This window comes from Talpa occidentalis, unplaced genomic scaffold, assembly GCF_014898055.3.
Source record: "Talpa occidentalis isolate TD23 unplaced genomic scaffold, MPIMG_talOcc4v2.1 talOcc4.15, whole genome shotgun sequence".
NCBI classification, from domain to species: domain Eukaryota; kingdom Metazoa; phylum Chordata; class Mammalia; order Eulipotyphla; family Talpidae; genus Talpa; species Talpa occidentalis.
Window position 1 is genome coordinate 28,480,232 of NW_023601543.1, and position 15,823 is coordinate 28,496,054.

The 15,823-nt window shown below is 45.4% G+C and overlaps 1 protein-coding gene across 1 annotated transcript in view; it reads left to right on the plus strand.

The window, feature by feature from the left end:
• Nucleotides 1-13,742: 13,742 nt before the first annotated feature.
• TSC22D3 (TSC22 domain family member 3) overlaps nt 13,743-15,823 on the plus strand; it is a 72,066-nt gene continuing 69,985 nt past the window's right edge. The window contains exons 1-2 of the mRNA XM_054695617.1: nt 13,743-13,929; nt 14,185-14,601. Of these exons, the coding sequence (XP_054551592.1) occupies nt 14,282-14,601 (320 nt within the window). The 5' untranslated portion in view covers nt 13,743-13,929; nt 14,185-14,281. The remainder of the gene's footprint in view (nt 13,930-14,184; nt 14,602-15,823) is intronic.

Here is a 15,823-nt window from a genome sequence, read left to right on the forward strand (position 1 = left end):
AAAGATTAATTTGTGACAATACTGAGTTTGGTTTTGAGGCACCTATGGACACACCATGTCCTACGTGTCTAATCTCAATTGAGTATTCAAGTTTGTAACTTACAAGAAAGATCTGGGTCTATAGATATAGACATCAGCACAGTGGATGAGATGATCTAAGTAAATGGTATAGAATAAAAAAAATACTGGAAAAGACTGGCATTGAAAGGGTGATGAAGGGGGCCTCCCCGGTGGCGCAGCGGTTGAGCGCTGGGTTGCGAAGCTGCGCGCGGCCTCTGCGGCGCCGGTTCGATCCCCGGCTGCTCCCCGGCCACCAGAGGAGGGTCCCACATGGCGCGCAGACCTCTCCTGCCGCCCGCTGCTCCCCTCAGCAGTGTACTTCGGTCCTTCTGCCTGCTCTGCTCCCCGCTCTGGCTCTGGTGAATTCTCTCGCCCTCCCGCGCTTCTGACTGTACCCAGTGCATGTATAAACAAAACAAACAAACAAACCAGCAAACAAATAAATAAAGCATGCCTCTATAAAAAATAAAAATAAAAAAAAAAAAAAAAAAGAAAGGGTGATGAAGGAAGAGTCCACAAGAGCATGAGGAGTAATCAAAGAGAAATGAGAAGAGTCAGGAGAGGAGCAGCATCACACAAGCCAAACAGTAGGCACTTTCAACAAAGGCCTGTAGACAGAAATATAAGTGATCCATCCTTACATACAGCACAAAGAAGTCCAGTAATATAAAAACTTAAAAATTGTTGGATGTGGCAATCAGTTTGTCACTGGTTCCTTAACAAGAACAATTAATAGTGGTATTAGAAAAGCCAGATTAGGGAGAGGGAGTTTTCAAAAGGAGGTAAGGAAATAGAGACAGCAAGTATAGAATATTCTTTACTCTTTAGAAAATCTTCCATGATGGTGGAAGTAGAGAAATAGGGCAAGTGCCAGTTGGGGACAGAGTTGAAGGAGAGATTTGCTTGTTCCTTTTTTAAGTGGGAGAAAGATGAGCATATCTAAATGCTGATGGGAAGTAGTCAGTAGCAGGAAAAAGAGTGGTTGAAGATACAGATGAAAACGGGGATAACAAATAAAGTAAGTTTCCGAAGGAGGTGGGAGAGAATGAGCTCTAAACCATAGGTAGATGGATTATCCTTGAACTGGAGAATCTAGGTCTATTGCTGCTAGACTAAAAGAAAGGCAGTTAGGACATGCAGGGACACAGCTATGTGGCAGGGTGGAGTGAGGGAAGAAAAATGAAAGTTAGCCTCTGATGGCCTAGATCTGCATAATGAAATAATAGGTGAGGTCATGCTGAGAATAAGTGGATCATGGGAATAGGTGGATGAAGTGGAAGAAATATAAATGTTTGGAAAGATGAAGCTTGTGGATAGGTCATTTACAAGGACACTAAAATCACTCAAAATGATGGCTAGTATTGGGGTAGGAATAAGATTATTAATGAGGTGCTGAGTTCCTCAATAAGTGGTGGACAGTAGGTAACAGTAGGAAAGACTAGAAGTCATCTCACCAAGTAAGAGAGAACAGAGAAACTCTACCACCAAAACTTGGAGAGGTGGGGCCTCCCCAGGGGCGCAGCGGTTGAGCGCAGGGTTGCGATGCTGCCCGCAGCCCTGGCCGCCGGTTCAATCCCCGGACGCCGGTTCAATCCCCGGCCACCAGATCCATCCCCGGCTGCCAGGGAGGGTCCCACATGGCACGCAGACCTCTCCTGCCTCCCACTGCTCCCCTCAACAGTGTACTTTGTCACTCTACCTGTTCTATTCTCCGCTCTAGCTCTGGTGAATTCTCTCAACCTCCCGTGCCTCTGACTGTACACAGTGCTTGTATAAATAAATAAATAAATCTTTAAAAAAAAAAAAAAAACTTGAAGAGGTGGTTTAGTAGATGCTAAGCCCCTCATCCAGAGTAGGTGTTCAATAATTGTGAAGAAAGCACTTACTCTTTTCTTAAGTCAACATGACCATAAAATTGCAGTAGTAACTCACAGGAAGTAACAATCTCAATAGACTCAGTGCTGGTCAAACCACTCATGGAGCAGTATGTCAATTTCTAGGTACCTTATTTTTAAGTGAAAAATTACAAACTATAGCGCATCTAGATAAGGGCCAAGAAATCACTAAGGACTGACTAGGTATTGGACATGTTTAGTCTAGTAAAGAGATGGCTAAAAGAGGATGGTAGATGTCAGGAAACATTTAAAGGGTTATTTCTGCTAAACATGGTAAAAGCAAGATTAATGTTTAGAAGTTACAAAGAGGGCCTCCCTGGTGGCGCAAGGGGTTGGTTACGCACTACACTGTGAAGCTATCTGCAGCCTCTGCAGCACAGGTTCGATCCCCGGCCAGCCAGGGAGCAACCCACATGGCGCAGCAGACGTGCCTCACCCACTGCTCCCCTCAGCAGTGTATTTCAGTCAGTCTGCCTGTTCTGTTCCCTACTCTGTCTCTGGTGATATCTCTCGCCATCTGCACCTCTGGCCTGTACCCCAATTCTTGTATACATAAATAAATAAATCTTTAAACAAAAAAAGAAATTACAAAGAGAAAATTGTGATTCTTTTTCCTTCATCCAGTGATGAAATGTAAAGTTCCAAGTGGGGGCAGCTGGATATCAACCTGGGAAGGAAGTTAGAATGGCCATACTTTTTTTTTTTTTCAAAGACTTATTTATTTATGCATACAAGAACTGGTACAGGCCAGAGGTGCGGGAGGGTGAGAGGATTCACCAGAGACAGAGTGGGGAGCAGAACAGGCAGATTGACTGAAAATACGGCTGAGGGGAGCAGCAGACGAGGCAGGAGAGGTCTGCTGCACCATGTGGGTATCTCCCCGGCAGGCCGGGGATCGAACTCATGCTGCAGAAGCTGTGGATAGCGTCACAGCGCTAAGCTTAACCCCTTGCGCCACCAGGGAGGCCCAGAACGACCATACTTACAGAAGATGGAAAAAACAATCAAGTTGTTGTGGGCCACGGATCAAGCTGATTTGTAGACAGTAGGAGAAACTATTTCCTACTTTTAAAGTGCAGAGCTTGGCTATAGTAGAAGGCCCTCCGTGACTCTTGCTATTGGGAAAGAATGAGTCAGAAAATTCAAACCTAGAAGAAAAACTTAGAGAGGGGTTCAAAATGAGCACAATCAAAATCCTAAGAGGAGGGAGAGAAGTGGGAAAATAAAGCAAATAACCTTCCAGGAAACAAATTTTACTGGCCACTGGAACTGGTGGGAAGACTCTGCAAAAGACCTTTCCAATGTTACCTTAAATTAATACTTGGTTATTATTTCAACTGGGCGGAAGAAATCAGGATTTGGACTCTTAAAAAGCCATGTTGTTTCCTGCTCCAGATGAAGGTAGTAGCTCCTAGAAAGAAAATGAGAAAGAAAGTAGTGGTATATGTGGTATATGCCTTACCTTTATAGACTATTCCTAGTGGTAGAGAAAGATAGCTGAGAGTAGCTGTTGAGGCCTGCTCTGGAAGTTCCCTATGGCCACAGATCCAGGTTGTGGAAAAACCAAAAGAAGCTAGTACCTAGATGTGACTACTTAGAGTTCGGAGAGGTATAGATGCTTATGTGTCTTTAGTACCTGTTTATAAAAGAGCATTTGAGCACAGGGTAGAACAGGCAGGCCGAAATCAGAGACAGTGGCCTTGGACAGCCTACAGTAGAAAAGAGAATAAACGGTGGCTTTTTAGTGTGGAAGTTGAACCTGATTAAGTTAGGAAGAATGTATTAATGATTGCTTAAATTTCATGAAGTTTATCATTTATTTTATGTAACATTGCTGTTCAAGGTGTTACACATGGATGAACAGGAGCAGCATTGCCTGATAGAAATGCATGCTCTAAGGCCCCACTCCAAACCTACTGAACAATAATCTGAATTTTACCACAAATTAATCAATGTTATTCACCACATCAACAAAAGGAAAGACAAAAATCACATGGTCATATCAATAGATGCAGAGAAAGCATTTGGCGATTAGATTCAAAATCTATAATAGAAACTTTCAAAAATGGGGATAAATGGAAAATACCTCAACATAATAAAGGTCATATATGACAAACTCACAACCAGCATCATACTCAAAGGGGAAAAACTGAAAGCTTTTCATCTAAGATCAGGAACAAGACAAGGATCTCCCCTACTATAACAGAGCATTGGGAATCCTAGCTAGAACAATTAAAAAAGAGAAAGATAAAAAAAGAGAAAGATAATAAAGGAACCCAAGTTGGGAAAGAAGTAAAGTTATCATTTTTTGCAGACAACATGATAATATATACAAAAAATTTCTAAAGATTCCACTGAAAGATTATTAGAGATAATAAATCAATACAGTAAAGTGGAAGGCAACAAAATCAATATATAAAGATTGGTTGTATTCCTATATGCAAACAATGAACTAGAAGAGAAAGAAATCAATAAAATAATCTTTGGCTTATTCTAGCCTCGGTCTTCTCGCCTGTAAAATAAAGGTCATTATAGTAATTTCTTCCTAGTGCCCTTATGAAAAGGAGTGGAGAAAAAAGTATGTAAACCTTCCGGCACAGTGCCTAACTCACAGTAGGTACTTAGTGTATAGTATCCGTTACTATTGAAAACCATCACTTTCGAAGTGAATTAGAAATAATAAAAAGTAGTATTAATGACCCTCTGCAGCCTTCCAAAGTCCCCGAAAGTTCCCTTAAGAGCTTCCGTGGAAGCCCCATCTGCTCCTCCTTGTCTCTAGCCAGCAATCAAGCTAAAGCATTTCTTATTCCATTAGATTGCTTTTCTTTTATTTTCCTGAATTGCCAAGATTTTCTACTTTTTCATTGTAAATAGCCTGCGCTTCTAGTACATTGAAACTAATATTTTTTTGTGTGGGCTGGCCTGGAAATATAACTATAATATTTTTTTCTCCCATGGAAAACTGCATACAATTGCCTTCAGAATGAACTTTGAGTTCCAGTTGTGTACAACGGGAGGCTGCTTGTGTGTCAACATATGGGGAGGTGACAATGAGTTAGATAAACTAATTCCAAAATTCCAGAGGTGACTGAAAGGTCCATGAGAAAGCTAAAAGGAGTGAAAAGTAGGGCAAATAGATCAATATAAGGGCACACTCTCAAGATTTAGAAAGCTAATACAGGAAGAACAATATACCTCAGGAAAGGTTATTGAAAAACAGTAACAACATCGAAAAACCAGTTTTCTACTATATTAGGTCAGAGACCTTTAATCAGCAGTTTAGGATCTACAAAAAATAGCAAGGCTTTACAAGCTATGTCTCCAAGACGGTTACCTCCTCCCACCCTGCTCTCTGCAATTTGCGGGTACGACAGAGCAGAGTCCCTACCGCCACCTCTCAATCCTCTTCACCCCACACTCCTACAGCCATTGTCCAGGTTCAGTCAGCTTTCCCCTGCCCATCTCCTCCTTCTTTCTGGAGAACTTCAAAGCTTCTTGTTTTTCCTTACGAAAAGGAAGAAGACTCCTATCTTGGTTAAAATGAGATAACTGGTAAAAACAGTGTTCTCAGAATGAGGAGGGGTGGGGAGCTACTTACAAAGGACCATGAAAAGGCCAAATGAGTTTGTGCCTTCTCGCTGAAGTCTTTAGAAGAAGATGGATTAGGGACCTCCCTGGTGGCATAGGGGTTAAGTCTCAGCACTATGAAGCTATCTGAAACCTCTGCAGCACCAGCTCAATCCCTGGCCAGGGAGCTAATCCACATGGCACAGCAGACCTCTCCTGTCTTACCCGCTGCTCCCCTCAGCAGTGTATTTCAGTCAATCTTCCTGTTCTGTTCCCCACTCTGTCTCTGGTGAATCCTCTGACTCCCCCTGCACCACTGGCCTGCACCCAGTTCTCATATGCATAAAAAAATAAATCTTTTAAAAAAAGAAGATGGATTATATCTGGAGGAACTCTGGATTAAGAAGGCAGCAAGCTATTTGCAAATAGACCCACTATTTGCAAATGTCCTTTGGAATATCCATGAGATTCTGCGAGCACTGAGTTGTACTAGCAAGGACAAAAGGTTCCTGCCACCTGCTAGTGGGGAAGGAATTTTCCTGGTTGTTATGAGACGACAGTGTATGATAAGGAAACTACTTATGGCCTCTGCACACCCTATACACTACACGCTGGCCCATAACCACAAATGTGCTCAAGAAAGAGGGAAAAGTATTTGATTTACTTCTACCAGCTATCTTCAGCTAACAACACAGGGTCATGCTAATCAGAAAATCAGAGGCTATCCTTCTACTATGCGGAAAATGTTTTCTGAGGCAAGCAGCATTTTGCTTCACTTTTTCATCACCAGCACCTCTATTTTCTAGGTTTTTGTAGACTACAACCTGAGTACACTATGTGCCTGGTGATGGTGCTGGTGTTTGAGTTCCTTATATGATTATAAAGAAAGGCTCTGGGCCTCCCCGGTGGCGCAGCAGGTTGAGCGCCGCACTGTGCACTGTGGGGCTGTCTGCAGCCTCTGCAGCGCCGGTTCAATTCTGGCCAGCCGGAGAGAATCCCACATGGCGAGGCAGACCTCTCCTGTCTCGCTCCGCTGCTCCCCTCAGCCGTGCCTTCGGTCAGTCTGCCTGTTCTACTCCCCCACTCTGTCTCTGGTGACTCCTCTCACCCTCCCGTGACTCTGGCCTATACCCCAGCTCTTGTATAAAAAAACACTTTAAAAAAAAAAAAAAAAAAAAAAAAGAGGGCCTCCCCGGTGGCGCAGCGGTTGAGTGCTGGGTTGCGAAGCTCCCCGCGACCTCCACGGCGCTGGTTCAATCCCCGGCTGCTCCCCGGCCACCGGAGGAGGGTCCCACATGGCGCGCAGACGTCTCCTGCCGCCCGCTGCTTCGGTCCTTCTGCCTGCTCTGCTCCCCGCTCTGGCTCTCGTGAATTCTCTCACCCTCCCGCACTTCTGACTGTACCCAGTGCTTGTATAAACAAACAAACAAATAAATAAATAAATAAAATACGTGCCTCTTTAAAAAAAAAAAATGGCTCTGAACATAATCATGCTTGGAGACATCATGTCTAAAATAATATCATAAGACATCTAAAATAATATAAAAAACTGCATAGATCAGACACAGAAGATTCCATCTCAGTCCAATAGAACTTAAAAATAGTAAAAACACAACCACCAACACTATCAACTGCCAACATTTACTGTACACTTATGCGCCAGCCGTTATCTCAATTACAATACATGCATCAACTCATTTATTCCTTGTAATAAACACAAGTTGTCATTCAAATTCATTTGAAAAATAATCAGGTAGTAATAATAATAGCTACCGTTTATTGATCTCTTACTATGTACCAGGCATGAAGTGTTTTATAGCCACGATTTCATTAGGTGACAGCCTGCCAGGCAGTAGAAAATGGGTATGGTCTTCCCAGTTCATCCTTCAAGGCCCACTTCTGGTTTCGCATCTTCCAGGAAGTCCTCCTTGACCATTCCACTCGGGGTTATGTATGCTTACTCTCTGTTCCCCCCAACACCACCCTGTGCTTCCTTCTTTTGCAATGTCTCTCTCTCTCTCTGTGTGTGTCTCTCTCTCATACACACACACACACACACACACCCATATTCACACACAAACTCAAATACCAGCCTATCAGCTCCAGAAGAAAACACTGTAGATATTAGGATGCAAATAACACACGACCTCCATGAAACAGTTCTAGAAAGAGAGGGGCTGAGATAAAAGTTGCTCTCCGGTGGCAGAATTATGGGTGAATTTAAAGGCTTCTTTTCAACAATTTTCTAAAATAATCCTGTATTACTTTTGTAATAAAAAATTTTATTTTATGGAAGCAAAACATACAAAATTTTGGCAAATGATAAAACTAAAATGCCTCTTCCCCTCATTCTTTTCCCATCCAGAGGGAAGACCACGTGAGGATACAGAGGGACTAGCCTCTACAAGTCAAGGAGAGAGGCTTCAGAAACAACCAGTCATGGCGCAACCTTGATCTCAAACTTCTAGCCTCTAGAACTATAAGAAAATAAATGTCTGCCATTCTCTTCCACTTGCCAGCTACATAACCCTAGAAAATTAATTCTATCTCTCTGAGAGCTGTAAAACAAGGATACCTCATAGACTTGCAATGAGTAATAAAGGGAAAATGGCAAAGCCCCTTAGAAAATAGACTCATTCATGCTAGTTATTGTTTTAATATATTAAGATGATTGATCTACAGCAGGGACTCTTAAAACTTCATCAAATAAATGAATTTCAATAGAAAAAGATTACGTCTCTACTTTTATCAACCTCTAAATGATAACTATAAATGCAGAGAACAGCTCGGAATAGTATTAGCAGTACCTGTGACACAAATAGTTTTATGTCACATTACTGTTATCACAAGTGTCTTTAAATAATTTTTATATTCATTACTCTGGAATTGCCATGGTTTCCAGAACTGCATCTCGATCTTGTTATTTACTACATCCATAACAAGCACTTATATAATTATATCACACTTTTCTCTTTGAAATATTTTGATAACTGCATTTCAATATAGATTGCCTTTGTGATTATACATTTTTTTAAATATTTTCTATATCTAAAAGCTTTTTTTTATAAATATTTTTTTTTAATTTTTTTTTTAATAGAGGCATGTTTTATTTATTTATTTGTTTGTTTGTTTTGTTTATACATGCACTGGGTACAGTCAGAAGCGCGGGAGGGTGAGAGAATTCACCAGAGCCAGAGTGGGGAGCAGAGCAGGCAGAAGGACCGAAGTACACTGCTGAGGGGAGCAGCGGGCGGCAGGAGAGGTCTGCGCGCCATGTGGGACCCTCCTCCGGTGGCCGGGGAGCAGCCGGGGATCGAACCGGTGCCGCAGAGGTCGCGGGCAGCTTCGCAACCCAACGCTCAACCGCTGCGCCATCAGGGAGGCCCACTCTAAAAGCTTTTATTCTGAGAAGCAGCTCATAAACTTCACTATACTGTCACGAGGGTCCTTGTCACAAAAAAAGGTTAAGAATCCCTGAACTAGAAGGTCTTAAATACCAATTATAATAGCCTACAATTTGGTGATGAACAATTGTGAAAAGTCTCAGGAAGGAGAATCTCCTTTCCCCTGTTGGGAAAGGTTTGCAAAATTGAATATCAATGGTAGCGAAATGGACTTGCATAAAAATAACTGTTGTGTGCATTAACTTGACCCTAACTACACTGTAAGTGCTTAGAGAGCAGCTATTTATTCTCTAGATATGCTTTCTTAACCTCTCTGAGCCTCAGTTTCCTTGTCTCTTAAGAGGTGATGATGGTAATAGCTTGTCTCTTAATAGTATCATTGTGACAAACTGGATGATGCCATGTAAAGTAGTTAGCACAGTGCCTGGCACATGGCAGGCAATCAAAAATTCAGCTATAATAATACCATTATATCAGAATTGCCAATTTCCTTCTTGGCTCTCCACAGTAAAATAAAAGTGCTTACACATATTAGTCAGTAAATCATTGATTGCACTGTTTTTTGAGTACACAATCTTAAAACAAATGTTTTATGCTTCGTAAGTATTTGATAAAGCCATTGTTAAAAAGTCACATAATGGTTAAAGGCACAAGCCTTGGAGGTAGAGAACTGTGGCTTCAAATCCAAATGTCATTCCTTACTATTGATATGACATGAGGGTTTAACTTTTCCAGTGCATTTCTGCACTGGAATCATAGTACCTATGATAACAATCATAGGGTTGTTATGACAATTAAATGAGATAATATATGTAAAATACGTAGCAGGGCCTCAATAAACAGTATCTACTCTTTTTCTTAATACTTGCTAACTGCACGGCAAACCTGTGATGTGAGAGGATTTCCTTAGTGTTTCATACGAGATTTCCTGAGACCTGGTCTCTGAATCCCTTTGAGCCTCAGCTCTCATTGTTTCATCTCACACAATTTTGTCTCCAAGAACACTGACCTGGATTTGTGATCCACAACTGACCCCCCTGAATCCACATTGTTCTCACCTCCAGGCCTCTGATCCCTAGTCTCTCCACCTAGAGGGGCCTTTCTTTATTCCTAGCTGCCCCCTCCTCCACATTCCCACAGCACCCTCCCTCTCCACACACCAGGCCTCTGTCATCACTTCTGATTTGGACTGTCTCTGTTTCCGTATTTGTTTTGCCAGATAGACCGTTAGTTCTGTGGGAGCCTGGGTCTGTCCTATTTACCTCTGAATGCCCACTGACACTGTACCTGGCACAGGGCAAGCGCAGAGTAAGGGATGGTTGAAGTACTCCATCTGGAAAGGAGCCACCCTTTGTCTTCTTTCTCTGCTCTTTCCAGAAACCAGCTCTGTCTGGAAGTAGGGCCCCTCTCTGCTCCCTGGATTTATGCAAGAATATTTTGCTACTTGGAGTCTCTCCATGCAACGTTTGCTATGTGAGCAAAGCAAGACTTCACGGAGAGGAGCCAAGGAGGCCCTGCCCAACCAGCCTTCCCTGGGAAGTATGCTATATGTCAGTACACTCCGGACTTGCATACACACACACCACAGCTTTCTGAACTGTCTCTCTCTCTCTGAACTATCTAGATTTTTCTATATCCTAAGTTATATTTGCTCTGGATGACCATGGATATAGTATGCAAAGCTATACTGAATTATTAACAATACTTGCTGAAGAGCAAGGACAACAACGAAGTAAATATCAAGGGGACAAAATCTTGAGTTTAATGGTGAGAAGTGCCAAGAAGGAAGTACTTCCACCAAGGCCTCAGCTCAAGGTTATACACAAAGATATGAGGATTCAGACATGTATCCAAGCAAAGGGCCCTAGCAATTCTCAAAACAGAATTTAAACAAACATTTATGGAGCTAATATATTGTTACAACATTTAACATAAAATAATTATAAACAAGAGGGAAAGTCATAAACACTGTAATTAAAAAAACAATTCAGTAGGCTATAAGTACACAGAATGCATATGAAATTTCATATTCTACTACCTCCTCTGGCTTTTACCCAAGAACATTTAAAAATAAAAAGCACCAGAAAAAAAAGAGGGAAATTAATGCATCTAAAAGATTGCCTTTCCCCCCATGGAAAACAGTAAGGAGAGTTGTCAAAATATTAAAAATGGATCTTTTATAAGATCCAGCAAGTCCACTCCTAGGTATCTACTTGAAAAATGCAAAAACATCATTTTAACACTATTTTAAAGGGATACAAGCACTCCATGTCCATTGCAGCCCTTACTTACAACAGCCAAGTTATGGAAACAACCTAAGTGTCCAAGGAGAGATGATTGAATCAGAAAAATGTGATGCGTGCACACACACACACACAGAGAAAGAGAGAGAGAGAGAGAGAGGGAGAGAGAGAGAGAGGAATACTAGTCAGCTACAAAAAAAAAAAAATGTTGAACTCTTACCATTTGCAACAGCACGGATAAGGGGATTATGCTAAGGGAAAAAGTCCGAAGGAGAAAGACAAATACCAGATAGTGCCACTTACTCGTGAAATATAGAGAAACAGAAGAAAGGGTCAGATAAAAGCAAACCAACAAGAAACCCTAGAAATCTCATTGCAAAACTAAGGCTGCCAGAGGGGGAGAGAGGAGAGAACAAGTGGGAAGGGCACATAATGAACTTTGGTGGACTGTGGGTATTGTGGTGTGGTAACAACACCTAAAAGGGAGTGATCTTATACCTCTAAAATTATATATCTATTGTTGTAAATTAATGTTCTATCAATAAAAGAATAGTAAAAAGAACATTAAGAAAGAATATTAAAGAACTCAAGAATACTAAAAAAAACTCAAGAAAACAGTTGAACAAATAAAAATAAATTAAAGGTCGACTTTTGAGAGAACACACTGAATCCTCAGCAGTCTGTGTGTACAACAGGGCTCATACTGTCGGTTCTGCTGGTCTGATCAGTAACCCCCAACCTCCTCTTTCATCTCCCATCTTGGGATGCAGTCAGGTACCAGGGATACAGTTTGTTTCTAGATGTTTGGCCCCTACAGCAGTCTGCTCTTCCACAAATTGCAGGGGCGCCTGTAACACCCAGGGGGAACTTGAGCAGAAGTCAGTTGGATGCTTTTTGCCACTGTGCACAGATCTATGGGCATTTCAAATCTATGGAAGCTCAGTTCACAGGGACCCAGGCAAATGAAGCTCCAACAGAAAAGGGGTGGCTCTGACCCTGACTACTGTTCAGGAGCACAGTTTGGCCACGAAACCCCCTCGTGTAAATGATATGGCGCCTCCTTCTTACGCTCAGACCCAAGGCAGTGCTTATTGCACTAGGAGGCGCCTCTGGCATGTCCCAAAGTTCCGCCTCTGTGACCTAAGCGAAGAACGTTCCATCTCTACAGCACAAGATGGCAGTATACACCGTTCGATGGCAACAGCAGTGGACCTGTGGATGAGGCGAGCGAAAGGGGGGGGTAGGGAGTGCTGACAAACTGAAATCTACTTGTTAGATGTGAAAACTGAATATCATGTACACTTTAATTATTTTCAGGAGCCAAAAAATATTGACTTCTACCTATACAACGTATGCCAAGTCTCTAAGTCCTGAGACACCCTGAAATCTTACCCCTTGCCCACCCAGCACATCCCCGCATCTCACCAACCTGGGGTACGACCCAGGGCACGAGCCAGCCTTACTATCCACAGAGCCGCTCTTTCACTTTACCTCAGCTCTAGAATCGCCTTCTCCCTAGACACAAGAACCCCTCAACCAACAGTTTGAGCACCTTCCCAGTGCCCATGAACAGTCAATCACATTTCTTAGAAGGGTAAGGACAGAGGATAACCTAAGGTGGCAAGGGGGGCTCAGAACATGGGAGGGGGAAGCAAGTTTAGGCAAATAAGCGAAGTGGGGAGAAAGAGGGGGACTCAGTGAGGGAAACGAAAGGGAAATAAAATGAGGGAAAGAAGGGGGGAGAAAAATGAGAAAACAGGAAAGGGAGAGAGAGGGGCGAGTGAAGAAACAGAGAAAAGGAGAAAAAGAAATGAGCAAAGAGATGGGGGGAAAGAAAGAAAGGGAGAGGGGGGAACTGGGTAAAGGAAGAACAGAAAAGAAAAAATCAGAGGGCGAAGGGGCAAGACGCGGGGACCCCGCTATAGGCAACTGGCATTCCCGGAAGCCAGGACGGAGATCGCCCAAGATGGGGCTCAGAAACATGTTGCGGGGAAAAGGGGAAGATGAGTGAAGTGAACAGAAAGGGCCAAAAACTGAGGCGACTTTGAGCGTGCTTCTGCGAGTTTCGCCCCGAGGTCTTTAGCGGGTACTTCTGATACGTGCCCGGCACTCTGGAACTCTCTGCAGGGGCAACCATTCTCTTTGCACGCCCCAGAAAAGCCGTGGCGGACGGCGGTGTAAACCTTTGAAGACACGCGCTCTCGAGGGGCGGCGTCTCTCCTGTAGGGGGACCCAACCGCGGCGGGACAAGGGAGATTTGGCCTCCCGCCGAGCTCCAGCCCAGGGTGGCGCGGCGGCCCGGGCCGGCTGCGTGAGGATTTCTAGCTGAGGATGCGCCGCGAGCCGCGAGAGAGCCGGAGCCAGGCGGCGGGCGCGCGGAGGGAGGGCGAGCCGGGCCGGCTCCCGGGAGCGCGGGCAAGGGTGCGAGACGCGTGGGGGCGAGGGCGCAAGGGGGCGGGAGGGCGGGGGTTGGGGGGCAGGACGGAGTCGGCTCCCGGGCCAGCAGCCGCCAGGGACGCGTCGGAGGAGCGTTCTCCGCCGGCCCCTCTAGGGTAATTTACATGCTGTCACCGCCCGGGCGGACTCCTGGGCGTGCAGCTCGCCCGCTCTCGGCTTCTGCCACCGCTCGGCCGGCACAGCCCCGGGGAGCCCGAGCGCGGGAGAGCCTGCGAGCCGGGAGGGAGGGAGCAAAAAAGGGAGGGAGCGAGGGCGCGCCCGGCTCTCCTTCGGCCCCGCCGCCCGCCCTTCCTGCTGCCACAGGTCCGCCCAGCCCCGCTCACACTTGGGAAACTTGGGACCGTGCTGGGACCGCGGGTGGCACCTCGGGGAAGGGGGGGGGGCGGCCCCAGCCTCTAGAGGAGGGGGAGGAGGAAGAGGAGGAAGTGAGCCCGAAGGATCCGCTCGGAGCTGTTTGTCCAGCTGTTTCTATTCGCACCCCGAGCTGCGCTGCCAGAAGGGGGCCGAGCCGAGGGTGGCTGGCTTTAGGCGCTAAATTTCCAACTCTTCTGCCCGCAGCTTAGACACCCTGGAGTCCCCTCAGGCCGGCCCGGCGGGCGCGCACCTGCCAGCCGCCCCTGACCTCGCAGACCAGGCGGCTCCCGAGCCTGAAAAGATGGCCCAGCCCAAGAGCGAGTGCCGCTCACCTGTCGGCCTCGACTGCTGCAACTGCTGCCTGGACCTGGCCCACCGGAGCGGGCTCCAGCGCGACAGCAGCGGGGAGAACAACAACCCCGGCAGCCCGACCGTGAGCAACTTTCGGCAGCTGCAGGAAAAGCTGGTCTTCGAGAACCTTAACGCCGACAAGCTTAACAGCATAATGCGGCAGGATTCGCTAGAGCCGGTGCTGCGGGACCCCTGCTACCTGATCAACGAAGGCATCTGCAACCGAAACATCGACCAGACCATGCTGTCCATACTGCTCTTCTTCCACAGGTGAGTGGCCGAGCACACGAGTGGGCACAAGACCGGCCCGCACCCGCTTCTGCTGAACCCTCACTTCTGCCCAAAGGGGCGACCAGGAAGTTCACCGGGAGGGGTGGGGAGGTCAGCTCCCTGCTGCCAGGACCCGACCTGGAGCCTGCCTGGAGGCGTCTGGGGCCCAGGGGAGGCCTGGCAGTAGGGAGCCCCGTCTGGGGAGGTGTTCCTGCAGGGGCTTTCTTAGGGAGTTGCTGGGGCCGAGATGGTGGGCAGTGCCCCCAGATGGTTTAGGTGTAGCTAGCTGCCTGTCGTCGTGCCCCCGCCCCACCTTCTCAAATGCATACATTTCCACAGTCACTTTGGAGATTCTGCGCCTGGGATCTGGGTTCCAACCTTCTCAAAAGCCCATTTCTAAACATGCAAACTCGGGCCTTTAAATGTCTGGGCGGCCCTGAGAGTAAAGGCAAGCAAAATGTCAAGACAAATTAAGCTGTTGCTGCTGTGGGGGAGTGCAGGGAAATAGAAAAATTTGAGACCTTGAGAATTTCTGGAGACTCTGGATTGGGAAGACCCCCCACCTCTTCCCTGGATTACAACCTTTAATTTTGAATGACGGTTAAAGTAGCCCCAGAGAACATTCTAGGATGGGTTGGTGGATGAATCCCTGTCATCACAGGCGCGTGTTGAATGTGGGTCAGACTTTCTAGAAATCCCCCCGGAAGGGAAAGGGAGAGAACAGGGGAGAAACACAGTGAGAAGACCCAAGGTGGTTGCTGGCCTCCAGTCTCAGACTCTGGTAAGAGCTAGTATTGAGGGACAGTTGAGACAATTTAGAGAAAGAAACAGAGGAGGCAACTTCAGGAAACCCAGCTGTGGGGTTGGTGTTCTTAGAGCCATTGGGACAAGGGTGTATATGTGACTGGGGGTGGATTTTATTCTTTCTCAACCACGCAGGTTATGTAAGAGAAAGAGAACGCCACTGTAGGAGACCTGGGTTGTAGTTCAAGTTATAACTTTACTTCGCTCTGTGAGCCGGAGAAGTTGCCTGACCTCTCTGGTGTGTAAATATCCTTCTAGTTTTGAGATTCTAGGTTGTAAGCAGACAAGGTAATAGAAAAGAATTGAAATATCCTGCCCACAAAATATTTGAATAATTGGATGACTTTATTTTATTGGTTTGTAGTTGTTTATAGCACTGTAATTTCGAGAGAATGACTTTACCCGTCCATAGGTGCAC